Genomic DNA, 25,848 nt, shown 5'->3' with positions numbered 1-25,848 from the left:
ATCTGTTGCGGATACATCCTTAAATGTAATATAATGCACCTTGGGGCTAGAAGGCCTTCTGTAGGGGTGACTTACATATTTTACATGTAGTGTCTGTGGGCATCGCACAGTGGGTGTGTTCCTGGTCTGCACCATTTAGCACAACCTGCTATGGCATTTTGCAAGAGTTTGGCAGTGGGTCTGCTAGGGTGGCACAGTCCATGCTGCAGCCCTTAATGACCCTCTTTAGTACCATGCCCTATGTACCACGGGTACCATTTGTTAGGGACTTACAGAGGTGCTAAAGGTCCTGCTAATTGGGGAACAATTGAACAGTTACCTTGTTTTAGGTGAAAAGTCACCAACACGGAGGACCTCCTTTGCAGGAACCCAGTACACTTCAGCCAAAATTGCATCATATACCAGGCAAAAAGTGGTGGTGACCATATCAACAGCATTTGCAATGCAATCGGTCTCGCCTTTGTGATCTTATATGTATTTAGCTACGCAGCACATTAGCCTGGGTGCTGAAACATCTACTGTTCTTTAACATGGTGGGAAAGTAAGGACCAAAGTGCGTGATACGCCAGGTATGGGAACACATGGAGAGAAATATTGCCTTTCAGTGGGAAATGGTATAGTCCAAAGCTCTATTTTTAATATAAAATCAGGGCCTTCGGTGGTCATATCACTGAGAATACAAGATTTGAAAGAAATATTATTGCCTATGGGTGCTCGTGGAAGACAATTTCTCTGGACTGGAATCTAGAGAATGTTAAAGTGATTCTGGTATTTTACTGACCTCTACTGAGTTGAACAAGCAGAAAGCAATTGTGGTATTTTACTGACCTCTACTGGTTGTTTTCTATCAAGACAGTTAAATAGAGGCATTTGAACAGAATAGACATATAAGTATATACTAAATTATATACAAGAGGTCTCGAATGCTCAACCTAAAAAGGGAGCACTTTTCTACAAGGGGTTACTGGCTCCATCAGTATTACAAGTTACATGTTAAACCTGCAGGCCTGGATGACTTGTTCCAGGGACCCAAGTTTTTTATTCTTTATAAAGCAGTATAGATCTCCAGGTGAAAATGCAGGTGACAATGGGGAATTACAGGTGGAATTGGATGTGGCAGATCAGTGACTACAAGCGGACCTGTGGACCCAGCGGTATTTGACACCTACTCAGGAAGTCCCCGAATGTTTAGAAACCTAAATAAAATAAGCATATCTGATTAATAAAGTGTATGTTGATAAACAGGAAAAACTGAAACATTTTAAACATAGTGTAAATGTGAAGGAATTCAAAATAGGAGGCAAAAAATTAATATCTGTGGAATGAATTGTGTGAGCTGCGCAAGTATAGCAAATGGAATCTAGTATGAATGATTGGTGGCCTCAAGTTATATACTAGAGTCTAGCATGTTGCTTCGCATTTTAGAAATAAAAATGCAATTGGAAAAGCTCTAACCTTGGGCTGGGACTCTTAATTACAGTAGTTATTCAGTGGGAGCCACAGGAGTAAAAAAAATGGAAGAACTGCTGCTCTAGATTCAGTTTCCCCAGAAATGTCCCTTTTCTTAGTGGACCCTTGACGTTCTCAACTCATAATGGTCCGTTTTTTTTGTTTTTTTTACACCCCCAGAGTTACCATTCCATTAGGTAGATGGCTAGTTGCTAAATTGATGGGCCACTCATGACGATGGCCTTTGTGGTAAAGCACCAATGTCAACTGGTTGAAATGAGGTTGGAGCAGTGCTTAGGAGTATGACCTACGTTTTAGCTGTCTGATGTAGAAATTAGTCCTATTCTAAGAGATCAGGACAAGCCAGAGGTCCTATTGAGGTATTTTGCGCCAATCATTTTAATGCTTGTAGCTCTGGATCATCTTTTTCTTTCCTTATCTTCATATAATATTTGTAGGGTTAAAGTGTAACCAGATGAAATTAAATGTGGTTAGGGATACTGTGTGGAACCTCTCCAATAGCCTGTTGTATGGGAACATTTTTTACTTACAAGCTCAACAACTCCTTATTTGTTAGTCCTTGTTGGCCCGGTGACAGAGTATTCCAAAGTGTATTGCTTGTAGTTTGTTTTTATATTTCAGACCAGCAATAATTGTTAGAAGTACTTTTAACCCTTTGATTACCAAACATATGCTCTTTTACTAGGGCATTAGGACACTGTTGCTTTAAGGTCTTTAATACAATCACTTTCCCTAAGGATGTATTCCACTGCTTCCTCCTGCCGGACCGAAGATGGCCTTAGTTCACCAGCTCCCAACTCCCATGACATATACCTACATCCTGTTTCAGCCTCTCCTCCCTTTTTTTCTCTCCTCTTTTCCCATGATAGTAAACAATGTTTGCCTACAGGGCAGACGTTAGGGGATATCCGATCATTAGCCGTTATATTCACCTTCTCGCAGGAGTGGATTGCTTTTATGCCTTCTAACTTAGTTTTGATACATTTCAGATCTCCATTGGAGCTTAGATAATCATTTACCTTCTCTTTGGTGTAATCTATTCAACTATTTGCTTTTAAAGGTTCCCATCTTGTGTCACATAGTATTTCCATAGATTTCATAGTAACCCAATTTTGTTACTAAGAATCCTATGGGAAGCTTTTAAAGATATTGCCTGGTTATGAACTTGTGAAAATACTGATAATGTAATCTATATAACACTGAAAACATAATTACTTGTGAGATGTCATGTCAACGTTCCATACACAAGGCAGCTGGAGATGACATACTCATTGGACTCACTACTTGATTCATAGTATCATATAGAGACATCTAGCCGCAGATTCCTTACCTTAGAACTTTGAGGTGTCAAGCTGGATCTGATTATTTTTTCAGAACAGTAACCCTGCTCGCCGATAGGTGATGTTGGTTGACTCCGCTAGACGTCAGAGGCGTCATGTCAGTCATGCCGTCTGCTTCATATAGGCGCCACCTTGGTGTGCTGACATCAGTTCTTTTCTTTCCACAAAGAGAGCTTTTGACAGACTTTTTCAATTTTTTGATGATATTTTTGTTGTGTAGGTATGTCTAGTAAGAACTCTGGGTTCAAACCATGCTGCACCTGTCACTGCGCCCTGTTGGTTACAGACCCCCAGTTGGTATTCCTTTGGTGTCTGGAGTGCGACCATGAACCTAGTCGTACCCAGATTGCCGGACCATGGCACCGAAAGCTTTGAGGGAGCGGTCCCTGAGGCTGCTTGCGGCCTGTTGTCACGCTCCTCAGAGATCTGCCGAAAGATCTCTTTTCCGGTAACGGACTCGGTCGGGGGAAAGGTCCGAGCACCACTCCGGGGATCCAAGTTTTCCTTCTCTCGCTCAAAAATACATGAGAAGTCGAAAACACTTTGCCCCGTCTGTCGCCTGACGAGACGGAGGAGTCTCGGCGTGCGTAAGCCCACTCCGCAGAGCGGGTGCCTGTGTCAGCTTCGTGTTTCCCTCCCTTAGCCGGGAGTGACCACCGCCCAGTCAAAATAGTGCAACATCTTTGGGCAGCCTGATCCTGCCGTCTCACCTTTGGGCCCAAACGGGCTCCGCAGAAGGAGGCGTTCCCTTGGGTTCCACGCAGTGGCTCCGTCCCCGGCGCCAGGCCTCCTCTTGGATCCATATCCAACCCTGCGCCACTTGTACCCACTGGACCTTCCCCTATGCTGCATCCAACACAGAGACCCTTAACGTCGCCGGCGGCACTTTCCCTGTATTATTCCAGACGACAGAGCCGGTTGGACTTCCAGAGACACCAAGACTGGCACCGACGGAGCTGTTTTCTTATTCTGAAGGGCTAGGGTTTGATAAGGATTGGGAGGGGCGGCAGGATCTCGTAGAAATCCCCCTTTTTAATGAAGAAGTGGACTGGTACGAGGACCTGGGTGATGCCAGTGGCTTGGACGCCTCCCCAGAGCCTGGCATGCTTCCTCCCCCTACCCTGGCTACAGAGGAGGGGACTTCATTTGCAATGGGAGTAAGTAGAGCTGCGGAGGTCTTGAACCTTCAGCTTCCTACTGTGGCAGTCAAGACGAATATCTTGATGGAGGTCCTGCAGCCTGGTGTCTCCACCTCAGAACCCTTGCTGCCTTTTAATGAGGCCTTCGCAGATGTTCTACTGGGCACCTGGCCCAAGCCCAGCACAGGGGCTCCTGTGATCAGATTTATCGCCCGCCGCCATCACCCTGCGCCGGGCGACCCAGCTTTCCATTCCACCCACCCAACCACGAGAGCTTTGTGTTCCAAGCCTTCATGGTGCACGTTCCCTTATGCACACATACATACATATACACACACACATATAGACACATTATATATATATATATATATATATATATATATATATATATATATATATACACATGTTCCCAAAAATGCCCTTGCAATAGAGACGCACTCCTCCAACTGTTGAATTAACAAATCCTTTATTCAAAGGGAGCAGGGTTGCTTTCCTGAATATTTCTGTTCCGCCTGCCTGACGCGTTTCAGAGCCTTTGCGCTCCTCTTCAGAGGCAGCTTGATTGCACACAAAGTTCAGGACATCCCACAAGGCTCTGCAGCACTTCATTGTTCAAAAGGTCTCCGGTGTACCTAATTAGCATATTTTCAAATAAGGTGCATGCTGGACCCTGTGGTCTTTTTTTCGTCCAAAATATGTACCTCCAGTGGTTTGTGTCCAATTCAAAACATTACAGGAACCAGTGACAGCCCTCCAGTGGGCTACAGGAAAGAAAGCCTGTTCCGTCGGTTTTAAGAAACAGCTGCGCCGTCATTTATCCCCGAACAGGTTTCAGGTAAGACGATCCCTCATGTTCGAGTGAGATGGCGGTGCGACCTCCAACGGCTGGACCTGCCGTGTATTCATGTTCCCAAAGTCCCAGCGTGCACCTCAGTAAAATGGACACACCGGAGGTCAATAAAGTGGTGCAGCAGCGCGAAGGGCTGAATGGAACTTTGATCGGTGTGCTGACAACGTGCCTCTGAGGAAGGAGAAAGTAAGCTCCGAAATGCATTAGGCAAATGGACACAATCTGTCGGAGTTGCACTCCGGTTTTTGGAAATAAAGGGTTGTTACCTGACAGCTGGAGGAGTGCGCCTCTCATTGCAGGGCGATTTTGAAGGAAGATAATATGCAGCAGGTCCACCGCAGAGAGATCGCACCACCCCCTGTTTTCTCATCTGGGGCTCGTCTTACTGGCACTGCCCAGGACCGTGACGGCGCAGCTGTGTTCCTTGATTGGAAAACCGGATTGCAACCCCGAAGCCCACTGGAGGGTGAAAAGCAGTCCATAAAAAACATTGTGCAGCACACAAGCCACTGGAGGCTAATAATTGGAATCCTGCACTATAAGTCCCAGCGTGCACCTCAGTAAAATGGACACACCGGAGGTCAATAAAGTGGTGCAGCAACGCGAGGGGCTGAATGGAACTTTGATCGGTGTGCTGACAACGTGCCTCTGAGGAAGGAGAAAGTAAGCTCCGAAATGCATTAGGCAAATGGACACAATCTGTCGGAGTTGCACTCCGGTTTTTGGAAATAAAGGGTTGTTACCTGACAGCTGGAGGAGTGCGCCTCTCATTGCAGGGCGATTTTGAAGGAATATATATACACATACACACACACACAATCTCCACACACTTTCTGCTCCCACCGCTTCCGAATCCACACAGCTGCGGTACGGCGAAGAAGGAGACACAGATCCTGCAGCGCTTCAGTCAATCAAATTTATTCGACCCAACACAACATTACACATTTGATAGTTTTGCTAAGTAGATAAGCAATCAAAGTTTACTTTTTGGGATCTGGACTGCAGTTTGAAAACCTAAATCCGAGTGTTTATTTGTGACTACTTCCCTGGGGCAGTTCGGAAGATCAGCATAGATTGGAACATTGTGATGTGGCTAAGGCTGGGGAAGATAAAATGGTAACTTGCTGAGAAAGGTGCTGCATTATCTGTCAGAGACTTAATCTGCAAGTGTATTCTATTACATATTAGTCTTTTGCTATTTTCTGCTCTGCAGTTGCTTTCGTTGCAGTGGAAAAAGCCGTTTTAGTTACTTAAAAATGTGTTTCACCTTCTGAAAGGGCTTGAGAAGTTAACTGAGTGTCAAGTCATTACAATTATTGCAACCTTGCTCTGGTTTGCCCTGCTGGCATTGAACTAATATTTTTTCTGTTTTCCAGGATGCTCTCAGTATCATAAAAATGATAATTGTCTTTGCCAGGAAGAAGGTAGCATATGCTGACGAGGAAGACCATGCGTAGGCTTTTGGAGTGGGCATAAGAAGACGTGTCAAGTGTTCAAATGAATGCTTTAATTATGCTTTTATTTTGCAGGTTCTCCATCACAGGGAAGGAAAATTGGAACAAACTGTGGAAGCAAAACCAATAGCCCAAACAGTAGCCCAAGAACTTTAGGGAGAAATAAGGGGCGACTACGGCTTCCCCAAATAGGAGGCAAACATAAACTTTCCAGTAGTAAAGACAATTTGGATTCAGTCAAAGACAATGGTACGGACCAAGAACAAATAATGTCCTCTGAGCAGTCAGATGTTCTTAGTCAAATGAACATTGTGGGAGATAGTCAGGCAGAATTATCAAATTCTCAGGACAATGAAATGACTTTGGCCAATGGATTTGTTTGTGAGCAGAAATCATGTAGCAGTGATTTGATTGAAAACCACAGAGATGGAGTCAGCACAGTTGACCAAAGAGACACAGTTAGTTCCAAGCCTATCTACAATCTATATGCAATTTCGGTAAGTACAATTTATTTTTCTTAGAAAATATATATAAATGCATCAACAACTTTAAAAACACACTTTACATTACTTGTATCATTGTGACATTGAATAACATTTACAGAAAGAGAAATTATGTTTTAGAAGTCGTAATGCTGTAAAGAATAAATCTGTTTTCATGTGGAATATACCAACATTATAAATGCTCAGTTGAATTAGAAAGCTCTTCCCTAAAACACTTTGTGATTTTCTATAAGAACCTATACATGGACATAAATTTAAAAGGAAACCACTTTCAAATTAGTTTGTATTGGCTTGTAGAAAAAAAAAGTATTTTCAACACGTTTAATGGAAAAATGAAAGAGAATGAATTTGTGGTCCAAGCCTCTACTTCATGTGGCACGAAGAAAGGTTTGCTAAAATGGTGGCAAACGAGCTAGCAGCATAAGTCACCTATAAATGTCTTAAAAACATGGGAGGAAGGGGTTGGGCGCAGGCAAATCAATGCAATATCACATTGCTTGTCATATAACATAATCTGTCTACACTTGTATTTTTCACTTCATTTTATTGTGATTAAATACATTTGTATTAATACAAAAAAGAATCAAAGATGGCCGCCACAGATCTATCGATGCACACACATCTAACGCAGCCATCTTTGAATGCATATGTAATATTTTTTCTGTAGGATAGTTTTAGTCGCAGATTTCTCACCTTGTAAATATCCCCCAGGCATTTAACTGGATCAAGACATTTTAAAGCAGTACCACTGAGTGCCAGGAAGTGCCTGCGGAGCCACGTATAAGCACCACCCATGCACAGTGACATCAGTTCTTTTCTATGCCTTCAGATGCATACCCTGAATGTTGGACTTGGCCCTTTTTGCAGGGTCATCCCTAAACTGTTTTGCCTTTTTCCTAGCCTTTCCTCTGACATGGTGTTTGTGGTTTTAGGCCTTTGGGCACTTTAGCACTGCTGTCCAGTGTAAAGTGAGTGCGCTTTCTGTGTTACATTTGAAAAGATTGGTCTACACCTGTTTGGCATACTTAATTTACCTGTCAGTCCCTTGTAAAAGTGGTATCTTGTATTCCCATGGCTGGTAAATTAAATGTTACTGGAGGGCTTGCATCGCTGATTGCGCCACCCCCCAAAGTAGCGTTGCAAACCTATCTCAGGCCTCTGCCATTGCAGAGCCTGTGCACGCACTTTTACTGCCGCTGTGAGGTGGCACCTAAAGTGTGTGCCATGTCAGTCGGCCCTAGCTAGCCATTTGGGCAGGGTGCATTGTAGGTAAAGGACATGTACCTTAAGTGTTTGACATGTCCTGGTAGTGACAAACAGCTATTTTGACTTCTCACTACTGTGGGGCTGCCCTCACATAGGAATGCATTGGGGATTTCCTGATAAGTGTTCCAGTGGTAATTCCTGATATGGGAGGAGCAGCGTGGTCAAGTTTTGTATATTTGGAATGGTCATAATAAATGCTGCGAAATGGTGTGCGTAGATTTATTATTACTATTTTAGAAATGCCACTTTTAGAAGTTTGCATTTCTGTGTGCTATGTTTCTGCCTGCCTAATGTGAATTGCATGTCTGGCTTTTGAGTGACAGGGGCAGGGGGGTGTGTGTTGCTCCAGGTAGGGGCATGGTGAATCAGCGCTAGTCTGAATGGGACATCTGCATTGGGAGTAGTGGGAGGAGTAATCCCCTGAATAGATCTGTGCCTAGCCTGTACAATGCTGGCTCCGCCCCCTATGGTCTGTCTGATCACCAAGCCCTCACCTGACAAAGGGGAAGAGGAGCTTGGTAAACAAAGTGCTCCAATTCCCCCCATAACCAGTTGCATCTGGTTCCCCCAAGCCCTATGCTGCAGACAAAGAGAATCTGGGTATAAGTATAGGGGCTGTGACCACATGAGGGGGTGCTGTTCCTGACTTTCTAGTGCTTGCTGCTGCTGTGGCCCAGGAGGAACCGCCATGGGGGCTTGCCAGTGTGGCTCACTGGTTAGAGGCGGCAGACCCTGAAGCAGAGATCAAGCCCGGGGCCAGGGTTCAATTCCTGACGCGGCAGGGTCTAGAATCAATGTCCGTGGACTCGATAATTCTCGCTTCGGCGCCTTCTCTAATCATGGGCCCCACGCTGCAACTCTGGGCAATAGCTTGCTTAATCTCCACAACGGCCCCACCAGCGCTGGGATACCTGGCTCGGCCCCTCACAGGGAGAGCCAGGAAGGGTTCCACAGCCTAAGCGCCGAGATACCCTCATGGGTGATTCAGCGCTATATAAATCAATAACTATAACTATAACTATTGCCTCCCTGCTGGAGGGCCGTGTGTGCTGACCTCCCTGAGCCCAGCTATGCCCCATGGACCCTGAAAGACTTTGGCGCCCTGTGAGCGCTTTACCTTTATATTTCCAGGACCTTGAGGACTTTTTGGGACCTCAGGCGCCTCGTGAGCGCTGTGATTTACTTGCCCCAAGAAGGAGGAGAGTGTGGGATGCGCAGTGCTAAGCTGCCCTTCTTTTTAGTGGAAATCCTTGTTGTAGGGATTCCCCCATGATGCCTTGGGAGCGGGTGCCCACCCCGCTTTATGTATATTTTTTTGGGCGGGTGCCCACCATGCAATTGCTTTCTATTCAAAGCGGGAGCCCACCCCGCATGTCACTGCTGAGGAAATCACCGCGGCGGCCGGGTCGAGAAAAGCCGCCGACCAGGAAGTCAGGCGGCCTTGCCTGAGTATGGGCAGAGCTTGGGAGCCTTCCGGCAAGTAGGGAGAGGAAGTCCTGCCCGCTACAGGAAGCAAGCGGAGACTCACGGGCTTCTCGGGACAGAACTGTCGCAGAGAGAAGCGGGGCTCCCATAAGCTGTTGGGAGCCCTGGTGCCAAAGTGGATGTCCCGAGGAAGAGGCTGGGCTCTCATGAGCCGAGAGAGCCCTGCAGGTTGCTGACCCAACCCGAGGAGCAGCGCCCAGAGAGTCCCAGTGAGTGAGGGCTCAATGTGCACATTGTTGGTGCCTGAGCGTTCCCGCCGTTGCGGACCGCTCCAACGAAGGAAGGCTTCCCTTGGTTATTGGCGGTGCCGAGAGGAACGGCGCAGATAGGAGTAGACACCAAGAGAGTCGGTGAGTGGGGGCTCCATGTGCGCCTTTTTGGTGCCTTTCGAGGCAAGTTGTCGGCACTTGTTCTGAGCGGACCCTGAGTGGGGCACGTTTTGTTTTAAAGGGTCCCAGTGTGGGACTCCAGAGGGGCCGGGTGCAGAGCAGAGTAACTGCAGCAGGGAAAGAAACTGCACCCAGCGAGCCCAGTGAGTGGGGCGGAGTTGGAAGCCCAGTGGGGGTGTGTGTTGGGGCACATTGTCGGTGCCCCCGCTAGAATTTTCGCAGGGGCTGGTAGTAATGAGATTGGGCAATAATTGTTCGAATCTCCTGGCACTCCATTGGGTTTTTTCCTGGGGGAGGACAATGGCATGCGTCCACGTCTCAGGGAAAATGCCGGATGCAAGGGAAGTATTCCAGATATGGATCAACACCTTGATAAGCGAGTGAGCCACTTCATTCCATAATTTGGGGGGGCCGGGGTCCTCCGGGGAACCTGATTTGCAGCTAAGGATCTGAGCCAGACTTTCCTGCTGTGTAATCGCGGGGAAGTCTGTAAACGAGTATTGTGGCTGGCTGCTCTCCTTCACATCAGGTTTATCCATCTCAACTCTTGCAGTGAACAGGTTGTAGATTTTCTGAATGTTATTATCGAAGAAGTCAGCGATGTTCATACATAGCAAGTAGGAGGATTGTGCTTCAATTTCCAATTCTTTCAGCTTGAGGAAAGAATTTACAAACTTAAATAGTTAATTGCTTGAGTTCTCTGCCTCCTTAATGCTCCTTGCCATGTAATCTCTCATTGCCTCTCTCTCATCAATTCATGGAGCTCTTTAAGTGCTTTCTTGTAAGCTGTTTTAACTATACCTCAGTAGTCCGCTCGCCACTCGACGTCCTAGGTGTTTGCAACTGCTTTTATTAATTCTGACAGTCTCTGAAAACCACGGGCCTGAGAGGGATTGCTTCCGTGTTTTAGTGAGTCTAGCCGGAGCAGTAGCTTCTACAGCCGTAGAAATCCAGTTATGAAACGCATATGCGTCTGTGTTAGGATCTTTTGATAGTAAAGGTTGACTCTCCTGCAAGGCTGGTCCTAAGCTTTCTGCCGTCAGATTCTTCGGGTTTCTTTTTAGGAAATTGCGGGAACCAGCATGCTGACTGAATTTTTCCAAACTAAATGAAAAAGGAATCAAGTGGTGGCCTGTCCAGACCACTGGACATGGGTCTTTCAAACTCAGAGATAGAATATTAGAAAACACCAGGTCCAGGGTGTGCCCTGCTATATGAGTGGGAAGTTTCACCTGCTGAACCAGATTAACCCCTGCAAGGGTAGATTCAAACTGAGGTGCATGAACACAGCTAGGGTCGTTCAAGTGTAGGTTGAAATCCCCTAGCACTGTAAAATTCGAATACAAAAGAGATTTCTGCGCAATATAATCACAAACTTCCAAATTTGCGCCTATTGCATATTCTGGGGGTCTGTAAATCAGGAGTCCTGAAAAAGAGGTTGAAGGGCTGATTTTGATACAGAAGTTTAGTCCTTCCATTACATCCATTTTTTGCATCACTGAGGACTCAATGTCCCAGGAGTCCCTTAAAATGACTGCTACCGCCCTCCTCTTTTTGTACCCTCCCTATGTACGCAGCAGATTTTAAAACCAGGCGGAATTGCAATAGCAATTGCTGGTACTGCATCTTCTTTGAGCCATGTTTCTGTCAGGAACATGACATCTCATCCAATGGGAGCCATAAGTCGATAGCATGCTTAACCAGAGATCTACAATTGAGAAGGCATGCCCTGACAGTGGGCAGCTCCACATTGCGCATATTTGTTTGAAGAGTCCCAGTCGGGAGACTCAAGACCAGGAGCGCCAAGGCCCATTTTGTTCTTCAGTCGTGCCACCGTAATGGGCAACTGCAATGTTGGGGGCCAGTTCTTTGTCAATAAAGAAGGGGTGATTTGCACCCCAGCCCCAGCGCGGTGCGCACTTTGTGTTTGCTACCAGGGTAGCCAGGGGGATCATTTGAGAGGTCCCCCCTCGAGCCCTGACATTTTGGACGTGGAGCATTTGAACCCTGGTGTAAGGCCAGTTGGCCTGGGGTCATTGGCATAAGTGGTACCTCTATGTACTGGAAGGGCGCCAGGCCCTAAGGATTGCATAATGTGGTCATGCTTATGAGGTCAGCGCATAATGTATTTTATGCCTAATGTGAGGTATATTAACACCAGAGAAGGATTTGCAGCCCACTTTGCTATCCAACTCCAAGCAGAATCTACTCCGACCTCAACCAAGGCAGCGCCCTAGTACCACTGGAGCGCAGTCACCCATCAATCTTTCTGTTTCTGATACCTTGCCTTTGCCCTTACTACGTGATAGTGCTGAGACTTTACACAGTTTATTCGGCATTGATTCAGACAATGACAATTTTAATGAGAAGGGATGATTTTGTCCCCCAATATGATGAGAAAAACTGACAAGTGGAATTACATGATGCCAGTAGCCTGAATGCTTCTCCAGATACTGGCATTGTTTCTCCTCTAGGCCCTGACAACAAAGAAAGCGCCTCCTTCATTGTAATGAGGCAGAGGGTGACAGAAGTACTAGACCTGCAAAACGTGTTCTTTTCTGACAGAGATTCTACAGTTAGATCAGGTACCTACAGAACCTCTGTTACCTTTTAATGTGGTCCTCACAGATACCCTTTTGGGCACTAGGGGTAAAACCATGTTCGGGACCACAAGTTAACCGGCAGGTCGCTGAGCACAATTGACCACACCCAGCAACGCTAACTATCTTACACAACATCCTACCCCAGAGATTATAGTTGCTGCAGCATCAACCAGTAAGGTATACCCCAATTCCTTTCCTACCAGAGACATTTGGCAAGCATTTTTTTCCTCAATGAGTCTTGTTCTGCGATAGGTAAGCACCAGCTGTTTTCGAAGCTATTACCCGAATCCCTAATGGACAAGGCAGCCCTAGTGTTACTGAAAGTTCTGGATGTCCTCTATCCCAAGCTATTGAGGATTGCTGTGATGCAACAAAATTTGTCATTCATTCTGGTGTTGAGTAGTTCCTAAAAATACATAGGCTACTCATGTTTAGACAACATAAACAAAGGTATTGCTGTCTAGACTGATTCCGGACACCCCCCAAAGGACATATTAGCCTATAGACCAGCTAGCTCACAGTTTCAGGCAACTATCGAACATGACACCCTTGATCCTTCAGGGAGCGTGAAAACCGTACAGTACTTTTGCCACAGTCAATCATGCTCACTTAGGCTCAGAGAGATACCCAGAATAAACTACGGGGAAGTTTTCAACAAGCATTTATTGAACCAGTGTCATTCTGGTATAAAACATGTTTGCTGCGAGAATCATTAGACAGAACCGAATGTATAAGATTAGAAGCACCAACAGAGTAAATAAAAGGTAGAATTCTACCATGGTGCTAAAACAGTGAATATATGCAGGCATTTAGACATGACAGTAATCAAGCGTACTCTTACGAGGCTGACCCTACCTAAGTGTACCTAACATGTATATGGGTGTAAAACCAGGAATCCCCTAGGAAAGAGCAAACCTCTTTACCTGATGGGAGAGAATGAAGGAGCACGTCTCGGTCTCGAGTTGGACACCCCAGGGATGTCAGACCGCTGTGTGCTGGAGCTTCCGCAGACCAGGACCTCTGTGTCTTCTGTCAATGTGGAAGCATCTCTTCCTTCTATCTAGTGAAGGTATGGTTCTTTTATACCATAAAGATAGCCTCAGGGTTCCAAACGCAATTGTTATGTTGCGAGTACAATTATGTAAATGAGCCTAAATCAATACCTGCAATTATGCAAAGTAGTTTTTTTGCCCTAGGATGAAGATGACCATGGCGTTTATACAGAATATGGCAATCCTGGTATGTACGTCATGTGCAGGGGACTTTTCCAAGAATCCTTATGCATAATAAATTAGGCTAGTTTCAAGGAACCCGATTGAAATTTTTTCAGCTCATAACTAGTGAAAGTTCTGTGCTAGAACAGTTTTGCAGAGCAAGGTAGGACACATGTTGGTGAAAGGTCATTTAAGCCCAGATTGGGGTACATAATACTGGCTTGAACACAACAAACTGCTTAGGTCCACGCAGTTGATATGAGTGTGGCCCTTTGGCACATAGAACATGTTTCTAAGGATCCAAACAGCAGGTACATTGAGGTGACTGTGACATTATGTGGGCACCCTATTTTTCTCTTTAACATGTATGCACCAAACCTGGACCTCCTTTTTAAAGCATTTACAATGCTTCTCACAGTAAAATATACTTGGATGTAAAACTTTAATTGTGCACTCACTAGGCAATTCAACAGTTCTAAACCAACTCACAGAGCATTAGGACTGTCCTCTCTAGGACTTTTGAAGGCCGCAGAAAGACTACATTTTGTAGAAATTTTGAGATAACAATATGGGGAGGCGCATGGATGCTCTTTATACTCCTGACCACATGGAACTTTCTAGAAGATGGATTTTGCTTTTACGCACCATTAACATATAGTTAAATATCTGCAGTCTGAACATGGGGAATGGCACGTTCTCTGATCATGCATCTTTGTAGCCTACGTGGTCCTGGGGGAGGCAAGTAAGACATATACCGCAGTGGAGATACCTCAGTGGAGATATCTCAGTGGAAATTACAACTAGGGGAATTATTAGAATGCCTATATAGGTAGGAACATAGGAAGGCTATTAATGAATTCTCTTCTTATACCACAAATTTGGTTAATACATCTGGGACTTTATGGTAGGCTTTAAGGTCATCATTTGGATCAATACATGTGCCTAATATATGTAGTAAGGCAAAGTCGAACATGTATAATAACTAGATTCGAAAAAAGGATTCTGGGAATAGACAAACTGATAGCATTGGATGAAGTTCACCGTAAAGAGAGAAATTAAGAAGGCCGTCTTTGAGCAAGGACGGACTAGACTAGGCAAACACTACCTCAGAGTATTTGTAGAATGTAACATGATGGTGGAGCTAAGTCTGGAAATCTTATAGGCTTGCTACTGTGGAGAGGGTAGTAATAGGACAATATTTTTTCAATGTGAGATCATGTAGTTGTTACCCTGGCAGATCGGGGTGCAATAAATAACCTATTTGAAGACTTTTACCCCAACCTCTACAGCGAACAAGTGTCAGTTAACAATAGAGGCATTGATCAGATTTTTACTGAGGCATAGCTACTTGAGCTAGGAGAGAAGGTGAGGAAGAAATTGAAGCTATAAAATGGATCATCCAGCAACTAGTAACAGGGAAAATACAAGGAAATGATGGCCTCCCTATTGAGTTTTGCACAGAATATATATGTTCTTACTTGCTCCGTCATTGATAAACCTGTACAGCGAAGTGCTAGAGAAAGGTCTGTTACTGGAAATGCTCAGGGAAGTGAGGATTGAGGTTCTTCCTAAGGCTGGAATGGGCCCTTAATATTGCAAGCCATATAGACCTCTATCTGTGATGAATGTAAACTATACAATTTTGAGAAATTCTTGCCAGAAGCTCTGCAGTGGTGATGGGTGAATTGATTCCTGTGAACAGGCTGGTTTGTTGGTGGACGTAGTACGCGCATAAATATTAGAAATGCACCTTTGTTAATTGAACATAAGAATAGCACTCTGAATACAGTCTCCAGTAGTAATTTTAGATGCCCATAAAGTATTGGATACGGTAAGTTGAAGATTTATGGTCAAAAGGGTTCGAGGGATGTAAATTAGGATTTGTCTTTTTGAGATTGCTAACACTATTTTATTGTATGGGCTTTAAAACAGGGAAGCAAGTTTTGGATAGCTGGCAAGTATACAGAGGTACAAGACTGTGATGCCCTTTATATCGCTTGATGTTTGTGCTTCTAACTGAACCCCTGGTGCAAATAAGACATAATAGACACTTACAAGTTGGGATATTAGTTTAACATACAAGGTATATCATATTGTTGTACATCACTGATGTATTGCTAACATTGGCGGACCCAGCAAAACTCTTGGGGCTGATTGAGAATACGTTAAGGGAGTGGAGACATACTCCACTTTCAGTTGTGGTGTTCATTTGGGCCAACTGAACTAAATCCCCTTACCGGTTCAAGCTACACCATTCAGATACCTTGGCATGTATATGAGTGAACATTATGAGGTAGTATCTGATACCAGTGTTATAGTGTTTCTGATTTCTCTTGAAGCTAGCATTGTTAAGTGACTGAGGTATGCAATGTCTCTGATGGGACAAAAAGCTATAAGTAAAATGATAGTTGTCCAGCACTACTTATATGTAGTGCAGCATAGGTCAATGCCAAAACCAATACCAGAAGCTAGTTTCCTCAAACTAGATCTATTAATAAGGAAACTCTATTGGGAAGAAAGCAAATCCACACATACACTGCCTTTGGAGGAGGGTGTGGGGGGCGGGAGGGGGGGGCCTAGGACTTAAGTATCTACTACAAAGCCACACAACTTCTGTACATGGTACCATGGTTGGCGTCCAAGCATAACGACCCAACAAGTAAACTGATACAAATACTAGAGCCTCCACTTTTATGAAATATTTGTGACACTTCAACTGTTGCACAAGATTAACCCCAAGAATAGTAATGAATGTCCCAAATTTAGGATTTACGATGGTGTATATATTTATATATATATATATATATATATATATATATATATTACCTACTGGCGGTCGCCAGTAGGTAGTTATAGTTAGGATTTTTTTCAATGCGAAATCTCAAAATTCTATTGTGAATAACTTTGGCGCCGGTTGACGAATCTGCCTGAAAATTTCCTCAAATTTGCCTCGCGGAGCTCCGGTCCTTCTCTGAAAGTTTGGGGGGGATTCGTCAAGCGGGGGCCGACATAAAAGGGGGGGGTCCCAAAACGTGTTTTCCCCATGTTAATTTCCATAGGGCGGTCGAACTCGCATTTAGCCCGAACGGCTGAATGGATTTCCACCAAACTTGGCAAAATTGTAGGGACTGGTAGCCCGATGTGCCTTTGCTATGTCTCAAGATATGTGCTCTAGTGGATTTTGAGTAATTTAGGTTCAAAAAAATGTATATATCTATAGGTGCGCCCCGGTACGCGCACCGGGGAGCGCACCGGGCGTGCTACGCGACTTGGGCACGGAAAGCTGATTGGCTCACGGGTGTCTGTAAACATTCAAAACAGTCCGGAGCGGCTGCCATCTTGTGTCTCGGTAGGATCAAGACACAAGAGGTGACAAAAGAAAAGGGGGAAATGACCATAAGGGGGCAGGGTAGACCCCCCCCCCCCCCCCCCCTGGCACCCTAGGTTTGATGTGGGGCTATAATAGGGTCCCACGGGGCAAAAAAAAAATTCGATTTGCGCGGGGGGAGCGCCCGGTACGCGCTCCGGGGAGCGTAGCATGGGGAAAACCCAGTTTATTCACAGTGTCACCTCTACGACCCTTTCTTGCGTCAATACGTCCCTTTTGCATACATTACACATGACGTAGGTATAATGTGGCGCAGGGACTTACAAAGTGACACATCTACCTAGATGCGTCACTTTGTAAATATGACTGAATTAAGTGCATTTTTTACAGCACTGGTGCGTCACAAAAAGTCACGCACCGGTGGCGTTAAAAGTGACGCATGGCCTCATAAATGAGGCCTTCAGTCTTCTAGTCATGCGTCATATTAAATATATGACATATTATGTCGGAAGTACTTACAGATACGTCAGTATTTCAGATGTATCTGTAAGCGCAAAAGTGATGCATTGCTTGAGTTTGTCACAAAAATGATGCAACTCCAGCAATGCATCCTTTCACATGGGGCCAGGCCCCATGTGAAAGGGCTTGCATCAGTCTTACGCCTGCTGTGATATAGGCACAAGATTTGGGCGCAACAGTGTCATAAAAGTGACGCAGTGATATCTCATAGATTTCACTGCGTCACCTCTACGACCCTTTCTTGTGTCAAAACGTCCCTTTTGCATACATTACACCTGACGTAGGTATAATGTGGCGCAGGGGCCTACAAAGTGACACATCTACCTAGATGCGTCACTTTGTAAATATGACGGAATAAGGTGCATTTTTTACAGTACTGGTGCGTCACAAAAAGTGACACACCGGTGGCGTTAAAGTGACGCATGGCCTCATAAATGAGTCCTTCAGTCTTCTAGTCATGCGTCATATTAAATATATGACATATTATGTCGGAAGTACTTACAGATACGTCAGTATTTCAGACGTATCTGTAAGCGCAAAAGTGATGCATTGCTGGAGTGTGTCACCAAAATTATACAACTCCAGCAATGCATATTTTCTTACCCTTCCACACCCCCGTTCCTTTTCAACATTTTCTTTGAATATCCACATTCCCCATGTTCACTCTCCTTCTCCTTTCTTTCCTTCCTAACACTCACCTTCTTTCAGTCCCCCTACTTCACTTCCTTTCTCCTCTCCTACCTTTCTGTTTTTTCTTACTCATTTTCCTTTCCATTATCAATGCACTCCACTTCACTTATTCTTTTTTTTAAGAATATAGCTCTTTGATGAGAATTTGAGGTAGTTCTGAAAAGAACTTTTTTTTTTCTTCTTTTTTCTTTTTTTAGAACAGAAACAAAAACAGGGAATGGAAACTGCTCAACAGGAGCAAAAAAACAAAAAAAATTAGGGCTGGGAACGGCAGCGATGGTTCTCCAATGCTCGAACCATGAGCAGGACACTTTTCTCCCCAAAGGTAAGTAGTTGATCGCAGTATCTGCATTTCAGGACACCTTTGTTGAATGCAGGCTGAATGTTTGGAACCAGCTCCTGCGATCGCCCCCTCACTGAAGTAGTTGCTCCTCCGGTGGATGTAGAGGCACCATCACTGGGAACCTCTTGTGCCAGAGCCCTGACACTTTCCCGGGCAAAATTCTGGGGGTGCCTCCTCTCCACATGGCGAAGCATTGTGGAGTTCCCAAAAGAATATTTCTTAGTGGGGTCATCCCGTGACAGGACTGTATGGCAGATCCTGCACTCCACTTTTGGAGCATTCACCTTTTCTGGTCATCTGGTATGGAAAAAAATTCCAGATGAAATGCTCTTTCACCTTTGGCTGAGGAGGCTCTTCATCAATGAATTCAGGCTCATCTTCACTGCTGGATGGTCTGGCAGCCATGATTAACCAAGCAAGATCGAAGAGAAAAAAGGCAGGTCTTTCAGTCACAAAAGTGAAAAAAGAAGTGAAGGAAATGGGTGGGGATTTCATTCTTTGTAAAAAAAAAACTGTTAGCAACCAATGAAAAGTGTTATTTTAAGGTCATATGACTTGACACGCTGACGCTGCGCGCACCGGCGCGCTTCCGGGGGCGCATACGCGGCGCGAACGTAGGCGCTTCCGGGGGCGCGGACGTAAGCGCTTCCAGGGGCGCTTACGCGGCGCGCCGAAGTGACGTTTTGATAGTTTCACGGAAATGCAAAATTATTTTCATTTCCTTATTCAAAAAAACTGCTTTTATATGTATGGTACTAAATGTCTTGCGTTATTATTTACTTTTCATTCATATATATTTTACACGAACGCAAGTAGCGCTCTGGGTGTGCTCTCCGGAGAGCTTACCGGTGCGCGGACCCAGAGCGCCCCAAGAAAAACTATTAAAAAAAAATAAAAAATTTAAAAAATATTATTATAAAAAAATAATACTAATTAATACTCACACAAAAGAGCAAATTAAAAAAAAAATCGTAGGTTACAAACTCGATATAGAAAGGAATTAACATTTAAAAAACCTACGAAATTCACTGAAAAAAACCATAGGTTTCACACAAGTTATAGTTAGGAATTAGCATTTAAAAAACCTATTAAATTCACTGAAAAAACCATAGGTTTCACACCAGTTATAGTTACCTGGAAATTTTACTGACATAAAACCATTGAAATTCCCACGTTATAGTTAGTTGGACTCACTATAACTTGCGCGCCTGCAATGCACTGCTGATGATGTCACATATTACATCACTCATGACATGGTCAGTGACATCACTCCTGACATCACTGATGACACCATCCTTGTGACAGACTGACAGACCTCCTTTGGGTGTAATGTAACCCTTGAAACACATATTCAAAAATAGAAACTAACATTTTCAAAAACATAGAGATACCCCTACCAGTTACAACAACCAATTCAGTAATTCCGCCATCTATATACACATCCACTCATTCACCAACAGTTCTATATACTCACTCATACATATACTCACTCATCATATGTAGTGATACACCTATACATCCTGTTACACACCGACAGTCATCCAAAAGTTACTCACACACATACTCACACATGCAAATAAACTATTGAACATCCATTTATTTGCATATACAGCTATACACACACTACCACCTTACTTCTAAGGAAACTTACACATACTTACTCTCTTAAACAATCACTTATAGAAACACATACTTATTTAAACAGGAACTCTTACAATCTCTCACTCTCACATTTACTCACTTATATACATCAATACTCCATATACTAGATTAAAACATAAGTAGTTACTGATAAAGACACTAGTGAGACAGTCATTCACTCACTAACACACACATATACACACTCATCCACCCATACAGTCCTGCACATAAGCTGTCTTCAAAACACAAACAAACAGTGAGTCAGTCATTGATGCATCTATGTGCTAAGTAATACCCCCACCAAACCATACAGACACTCTTACTGATACTAAAAAAAACATCTAATAACCCATACACACACACGTAGCTACTCACCAACCCATGCAGCCACTTATACACAAAGTGAAACACTGATACAAACATTTAAATATTTACACATTACTCGCTAATATATGTATTCACTAAGATACACTTAATAAGCCAGTTAATCAATCATTTTTTTTTAAAACATCCATTTAGACACTTATTTAAACATTTATTCTTCCATCCACCTTTACAAATACATATATAAAACATATTTATTTTTCAGAAAGACACACATTCACTGGATGGTGTCATCAGTGATGTCATGAGTGATGTCACTGACCGTGTCATGAGTGATGTAATATGTGACATCATCAGCAGTGCATTGCAGGCGCGCAAGTTATAGTGAGTCCAACTAACTATAACGTGGGAATTTCAATGGTTTTATGTCAGTAAAATTTCCAGCTAACTAGAACTGGTGTGACACCTATGGTTTTTTCAGTGAATTTAATAGGTTTTTTAAATGCTAATTCCTAACTATAACTGGTGTGAAACCTATGGTTTGTTCAGTGAATATATATATATATATATATATACTCAAAAACAAAAGGTTACCCCATTGATGATGTCTCACACCGAGGGGTTAACGCACACACACCACCGGTAGTAGCAGTCTCAATATGGAAGGATGAGGGCTAGCTGGAACTGCTGCTACCGGTGGTGTGTGTGCGTTAACCCCTCCTTGTGAGACATCTTCAATGGGGTAACCTTTTGATATAGGTCGAGGGACCTCCGACTCTACAATTAAGGAGGCTGCCTGCCACTACAAGGCCCCCCTGACTGGGTAATTCAGCGCTTCATCCCGCCTGAGCACTCACCTTGCTGTTGCATGCTGGGAACTGTAGTTGTGGATTGGACTGCAGGTGTTCCCAATGAGGCGGGTCAGCTGATCTCCTCACATATGGAGCACCGGAGGATCTTCAGGGGAGGAAAGGGTGACATCCTGTTGCAGTCGGCGTCCGAAGAAGGCTGGGGAAGCCGAAATGCATTACGCTGTGCAATGAACTGAGAATAAAGAGGTCCTTCTTGTATCCCCCTTGTGTCCTTGAAGTTATTCAACAGAGGTGATTTTGTGCTACATATTCTCCGCGTGAAGCCAGAAACGCGGTACAAGGACCCGCCCCCTCAAGTGTCCTGGGAGCTACTGGCATCCTGCTCTTTTGCTCCATTGGGTTTGAGGTATCTAATTTCCCAGGAACGCCACAGGAATCGTCTGGATGCGGGGCTGCTGCTCTGGCAGTCCGTGAAACACACGAAGGAGAGGGTAAACCCTGCGCTCTCCTCAGCTCTGTGTCTGTTCTCCCTGCAAACGTGGTTGGGGCGTTGGGGACTCGAGGGACCTCCGACTCTACAATTAAGGAGGGGAGGAAAGGGTGACATCCTGTTGCAGTCGGCGTCCGAAGAAGGCTGGGGAAGCCGAAATGCATTACGCTGTGCAATGAACTGAGAATAAAGAGGTCCTTCTTGTATCCCCCTTGTGTCCTTGAAGTCATTCAACAGAGGTGATTTTGTGATATATAGATATATATATATATATATAGATACAGCAACAGCAGTATTTCAGGGCTCCGCATTCCATCGACCCAGAGAGACCACACGAATCCAAAACGTAAATGAAGGCACAGGGTTTATTAAAGTCTAGTCCAACAAATCTGACGCGTTTCGGGCATCCGCCCTTGCTCACTGACATATATATATATTTTTCTTTCTGACCCTATGGGAGTTGGTGGTTGAAGCGAGCAATTTTGAAGATATATATATATATATATATATATCTATATATCTATATATATATATCTATATATATATATCTTTATATCTATATATCTATATATCTATATATATATATATATATATATATATATATATATATATATATATATATATATATATATATATATACATATATATCCGAGCTCCTGTTTGTACCAAAATGACGGGGCACTAGCGGTGGGTGCCGCAAACACGGTTGGTACGCCGTGTAACAATCCTCCTCCAAGTCTCCTCCCCCAGCCGGGAAAGAAGTAGCAGCACTCACAGGGTATTAACAGTATTTCCTTTATTTGCTCCTCACAGACGCGTTTCGGGTCAAGCCCTTTCTCAATGTGACAACAAGAATGTTGCACAGGAACCATTTTTAAACGTAAAGCGTGATTTCAAGTGGAAAGTGAAATAGGACTACCCGTTCATAATTCACGGGCGCCATATTGGAATGTGCAAAACAAGCAAAATATTCATACTTATTCAGCGAGCAAAATTACGTAACATTCATAATTTTAAACTGAGTATTACTGATACATTTGGCCGTGAATCAGCTACATGACATATTGCAATGATATTTCTCAAAGAGCAATTACATATATTAACTTATTGACATTCTTATTGACAATTCAAAATTCTTTGGAGATCCATTTCTCGCATGCTGGACACACGCAATTTACTCTTTACTGTAACTTTCGTAAGTAATATGCTATCGCCTGATATACAGAACATTCCCTTAAGATCGTGCCGTGGATCTTTAAATGCTAATTCCTAACTATAACTGGTGTGAAACCTATGGTTTTTTCAGTGAATATATATATATATATATATATATATATATCATCCAAATGCCCAAAAGCTTTGCAGGACGCACTCGGCAGCAAGCCTTCCTTTCGGCGTACCTGTGACAGCTGGTCCCACACCCGGATTATTTCTCGTGTGCCTTACGCGTTTCGAGACCCCACGTCTCTCATCAGAGGCAGCCTCCACAATTGAGTGGCAAGTTGTTCCTTTTAATTGTTCACATTCATGCGCCACAATAGATGTTCACGCCCACTTGAAGTTGCGTATATCATGAGATTTGCATGCTGGTAGTTATAGTCCAGAGGAACACTTCATTGCTTTACCTTTAGTAGGTTCCAACTCACATTGTGTTAATAAAAGCTTGTATTTCCTTAGTAGGACTCGGAGTGTTTCGGCCAGCAGATTTTGTCAGACTCGCTGCGCTGATCAGGTTTGAACATGGTTTCAACCACAGCCTCTTAAGGTTTCAAGATGGTGCGCCTTGCCACGACGAGGGCCGCCGTGTAATTTTTCTCATCCAAATGCCCAAAAGCTTTGCAGGACGCACTCGGCAGCAAGCCTTCCTTTCGGCGTACCTGTGACAGCTGGTCCCACACCCGGATTATTTCTCGTGTGCCTTACGCGTTTCGAGACCCCACGTCTCTCATCAGAGGCAGCCTCCACAATTGAGTGGCAAGTTGTTCCTTTTAATTGTTCACATTCATGCGCCACAATAGATGTTCACGCCCACTTGAAGTTGCGTATATCATGAGATTTGCATGCTGGTAGTTATAGTCCAGAGGAACACTTCATTGCTTTACCTTTAGTAGGTTCCAACTCACATTGTGTTAATAAAAGCTTGTATTTCCTTAGTAGGACTCGGAGTGTTTCGGCCAGCAGATTGTGGAGGCTGCCTCTGATGAGAGACGTGGGGTCTCGAAACGCGTAAGGCACACGAGAAATAATCCGGGTGTGGGACCAGCTGTCACAGGTACGCCGAAAGGAAGGCTTGCTGCCGAGTGCGTCCTGCAAAGCTTTTGGGCATTTGGATGAGAAAAATTACACGGCGGCCCTCGTCGTGGCAAGGCGCACCATCTTGAAACCTTAAGAGGCTGTGGTTGAAACCATGTTCAAACCTGATCAGCGCAGCGAGTCTGACAAAATCTGCTGGCCGAAACACTCCGAGTCCTACTAAGGAAATACAAGCTTTTATTAACACAATGTGAGTTGGAACCTACTAAAGGTAAAGCAATGAAGTGTTCCTCTGGACTATAACTACCAGCATGCAAATCTCATGATATACGCAACTTCAAGTGGGCGTGAACATCTATTGTGGCGCATGAATGTGAACAATTAAAAGGAACAACTTGCCACTCAATTGTGGAGGCTGCCTCTGATGAGAGACGTGGGGTCTCGAAACGCGTAAGGCACACGAGAAATAATCCGGGTGTGGGACCAGCTGTCACAGGTACGCCGAAAGGAAGGCTTGCTGCCGAGTGCGTCCTGCAAAGCTTTTGGGCATTTGGATGAGAAAAATTACACGGCGGCCCTCGTCGTGGCAAGGCGCACCATCTTGAAACCTTAAGAGGCTGTGGTTGAAACCATGTTCAAACCTGATCAGCGCAGCGAGTCTGACAAAATCTGCTGGCCGAAACACTCCGAGTCCTACTAAGGAAATACAAGCTTTTATTAACACAATGTGAGTTGGAACCTACTAAAGGTAAAGCAATGAAGTGTTCCTCTGGACTATAACTACCAGCATGCAAATCTCATGATATACGCAACTTCAAGTGGGCGTGAACATCTATTGTGGCGCATGAATGTGAACAATTAAAAGGAACAACTTGCCACTCAATTGTGGAGGCTGCCTCTGATGAGAGACGTGGGGTCTCGAAACGCGTAAGGCACACGAGAAATAATCCGGGTGTGGGACCAGCTGTCACAGGTACGCCGAAAGGAAGGCTTGCTGCCGAGTGCGTCCTGCAAAGCTTTTGGGCATTTGGATGAGAAAAATTACACGGCGGCCCTCGTCGTGGCAAGGCGCACCATCTTGAAACCTTAAGAGGCTGTGGTTGAAACCATGTTCAAACCTGATCAGCGCAGCGAGTCTGACAAAATCTGCTGGCCGAAACACTCCGAGTCCTACTAAGGAAATACAAGCTTTTATTAACACAATGTGAGTTGGAACCTACTAAAGGTAAAGCAATGAAGTGTTCCTCTGGACTATAACTACCAGCATGCAAATCTCATGATATACGCAACTTCAAGTGGGCGTGAACATCTATTGTGGCGCATGAATGTGAACAATTAAAAGGAACAACTTGCCACTCAATTGTGGAGGCTGCCTCTGATGAGAGACGTGGGGTCTCGAAACGCGTAAGGCACACGAGAAATAATCCGGGTGTGGGACCAGCTGTCACAGGTACGCCGAAAGGAAGGCTTGCTGCCGAGTGCGTCCTGCAAAGCTTTTGGGCATTTGGATGATATATATATATATATATATATCTCAAAACAAAAGGTTACCCCATTGATGATGTCTCACACCGAGGGGTTAACGCGCACACACCACCGGTAGTAGCAGTCTCAATATGGAAGGATGAGGGCTGGCTGGAACTGCTGCTACCGGTGGTGTGTGTGCGTTAACCCCTCCGTGTGAGACATCTTCAATGGGGTAACCTTTTGATTGATATATATATATATATATATA

At 44.3% G+C, this 25,848-nt stretch overlaps 1 protein-coding gene across 2 annotated transcripts in view; it reads left to right on the top strand.

Moving 5' to 3' along the window:
• USP32 (ubiquitin specific peptidase 32) overlaps nucleotides 1-25,848 on the top strand; it is a 1,504,025-nt gene that overhangs the window by 1,339,164 nt on the left and 139,013 nt on the right. For both annotated transcript variants that reach the window (XM_086954917.1, XM_086954918.1), the window contains exon 32: nucleotides 6,329-6,750. In XM_086954917.1, coding sequence (XP_086811043.1) covers nucleotides 6,329-6,750 — 422 coding nt within the window. The remainder of the gene's footprint in view (nucleotides 1-6,328; nucleotides 6,751-25,848) is intronic.

Source organism: Lissotriton vulgaris, chromosome 2_1, assembly GCF_964263255.1.
Source record: "Lissotriton vulgaris chromosome 2_1, aLisVul1.2, whole genome shotgun sequence".
Taxonomy (NCBI): Eukaryota; Metazoa; Chordata; class Amphibia; order Caudata; family Salamandridae; genus Lissotriton; species Lissotriton vulgaris.
Note: the sequence above shows the minus strand (reverse complement) of the source record. Positions and strands in the feature narration are given on the sequence as shown.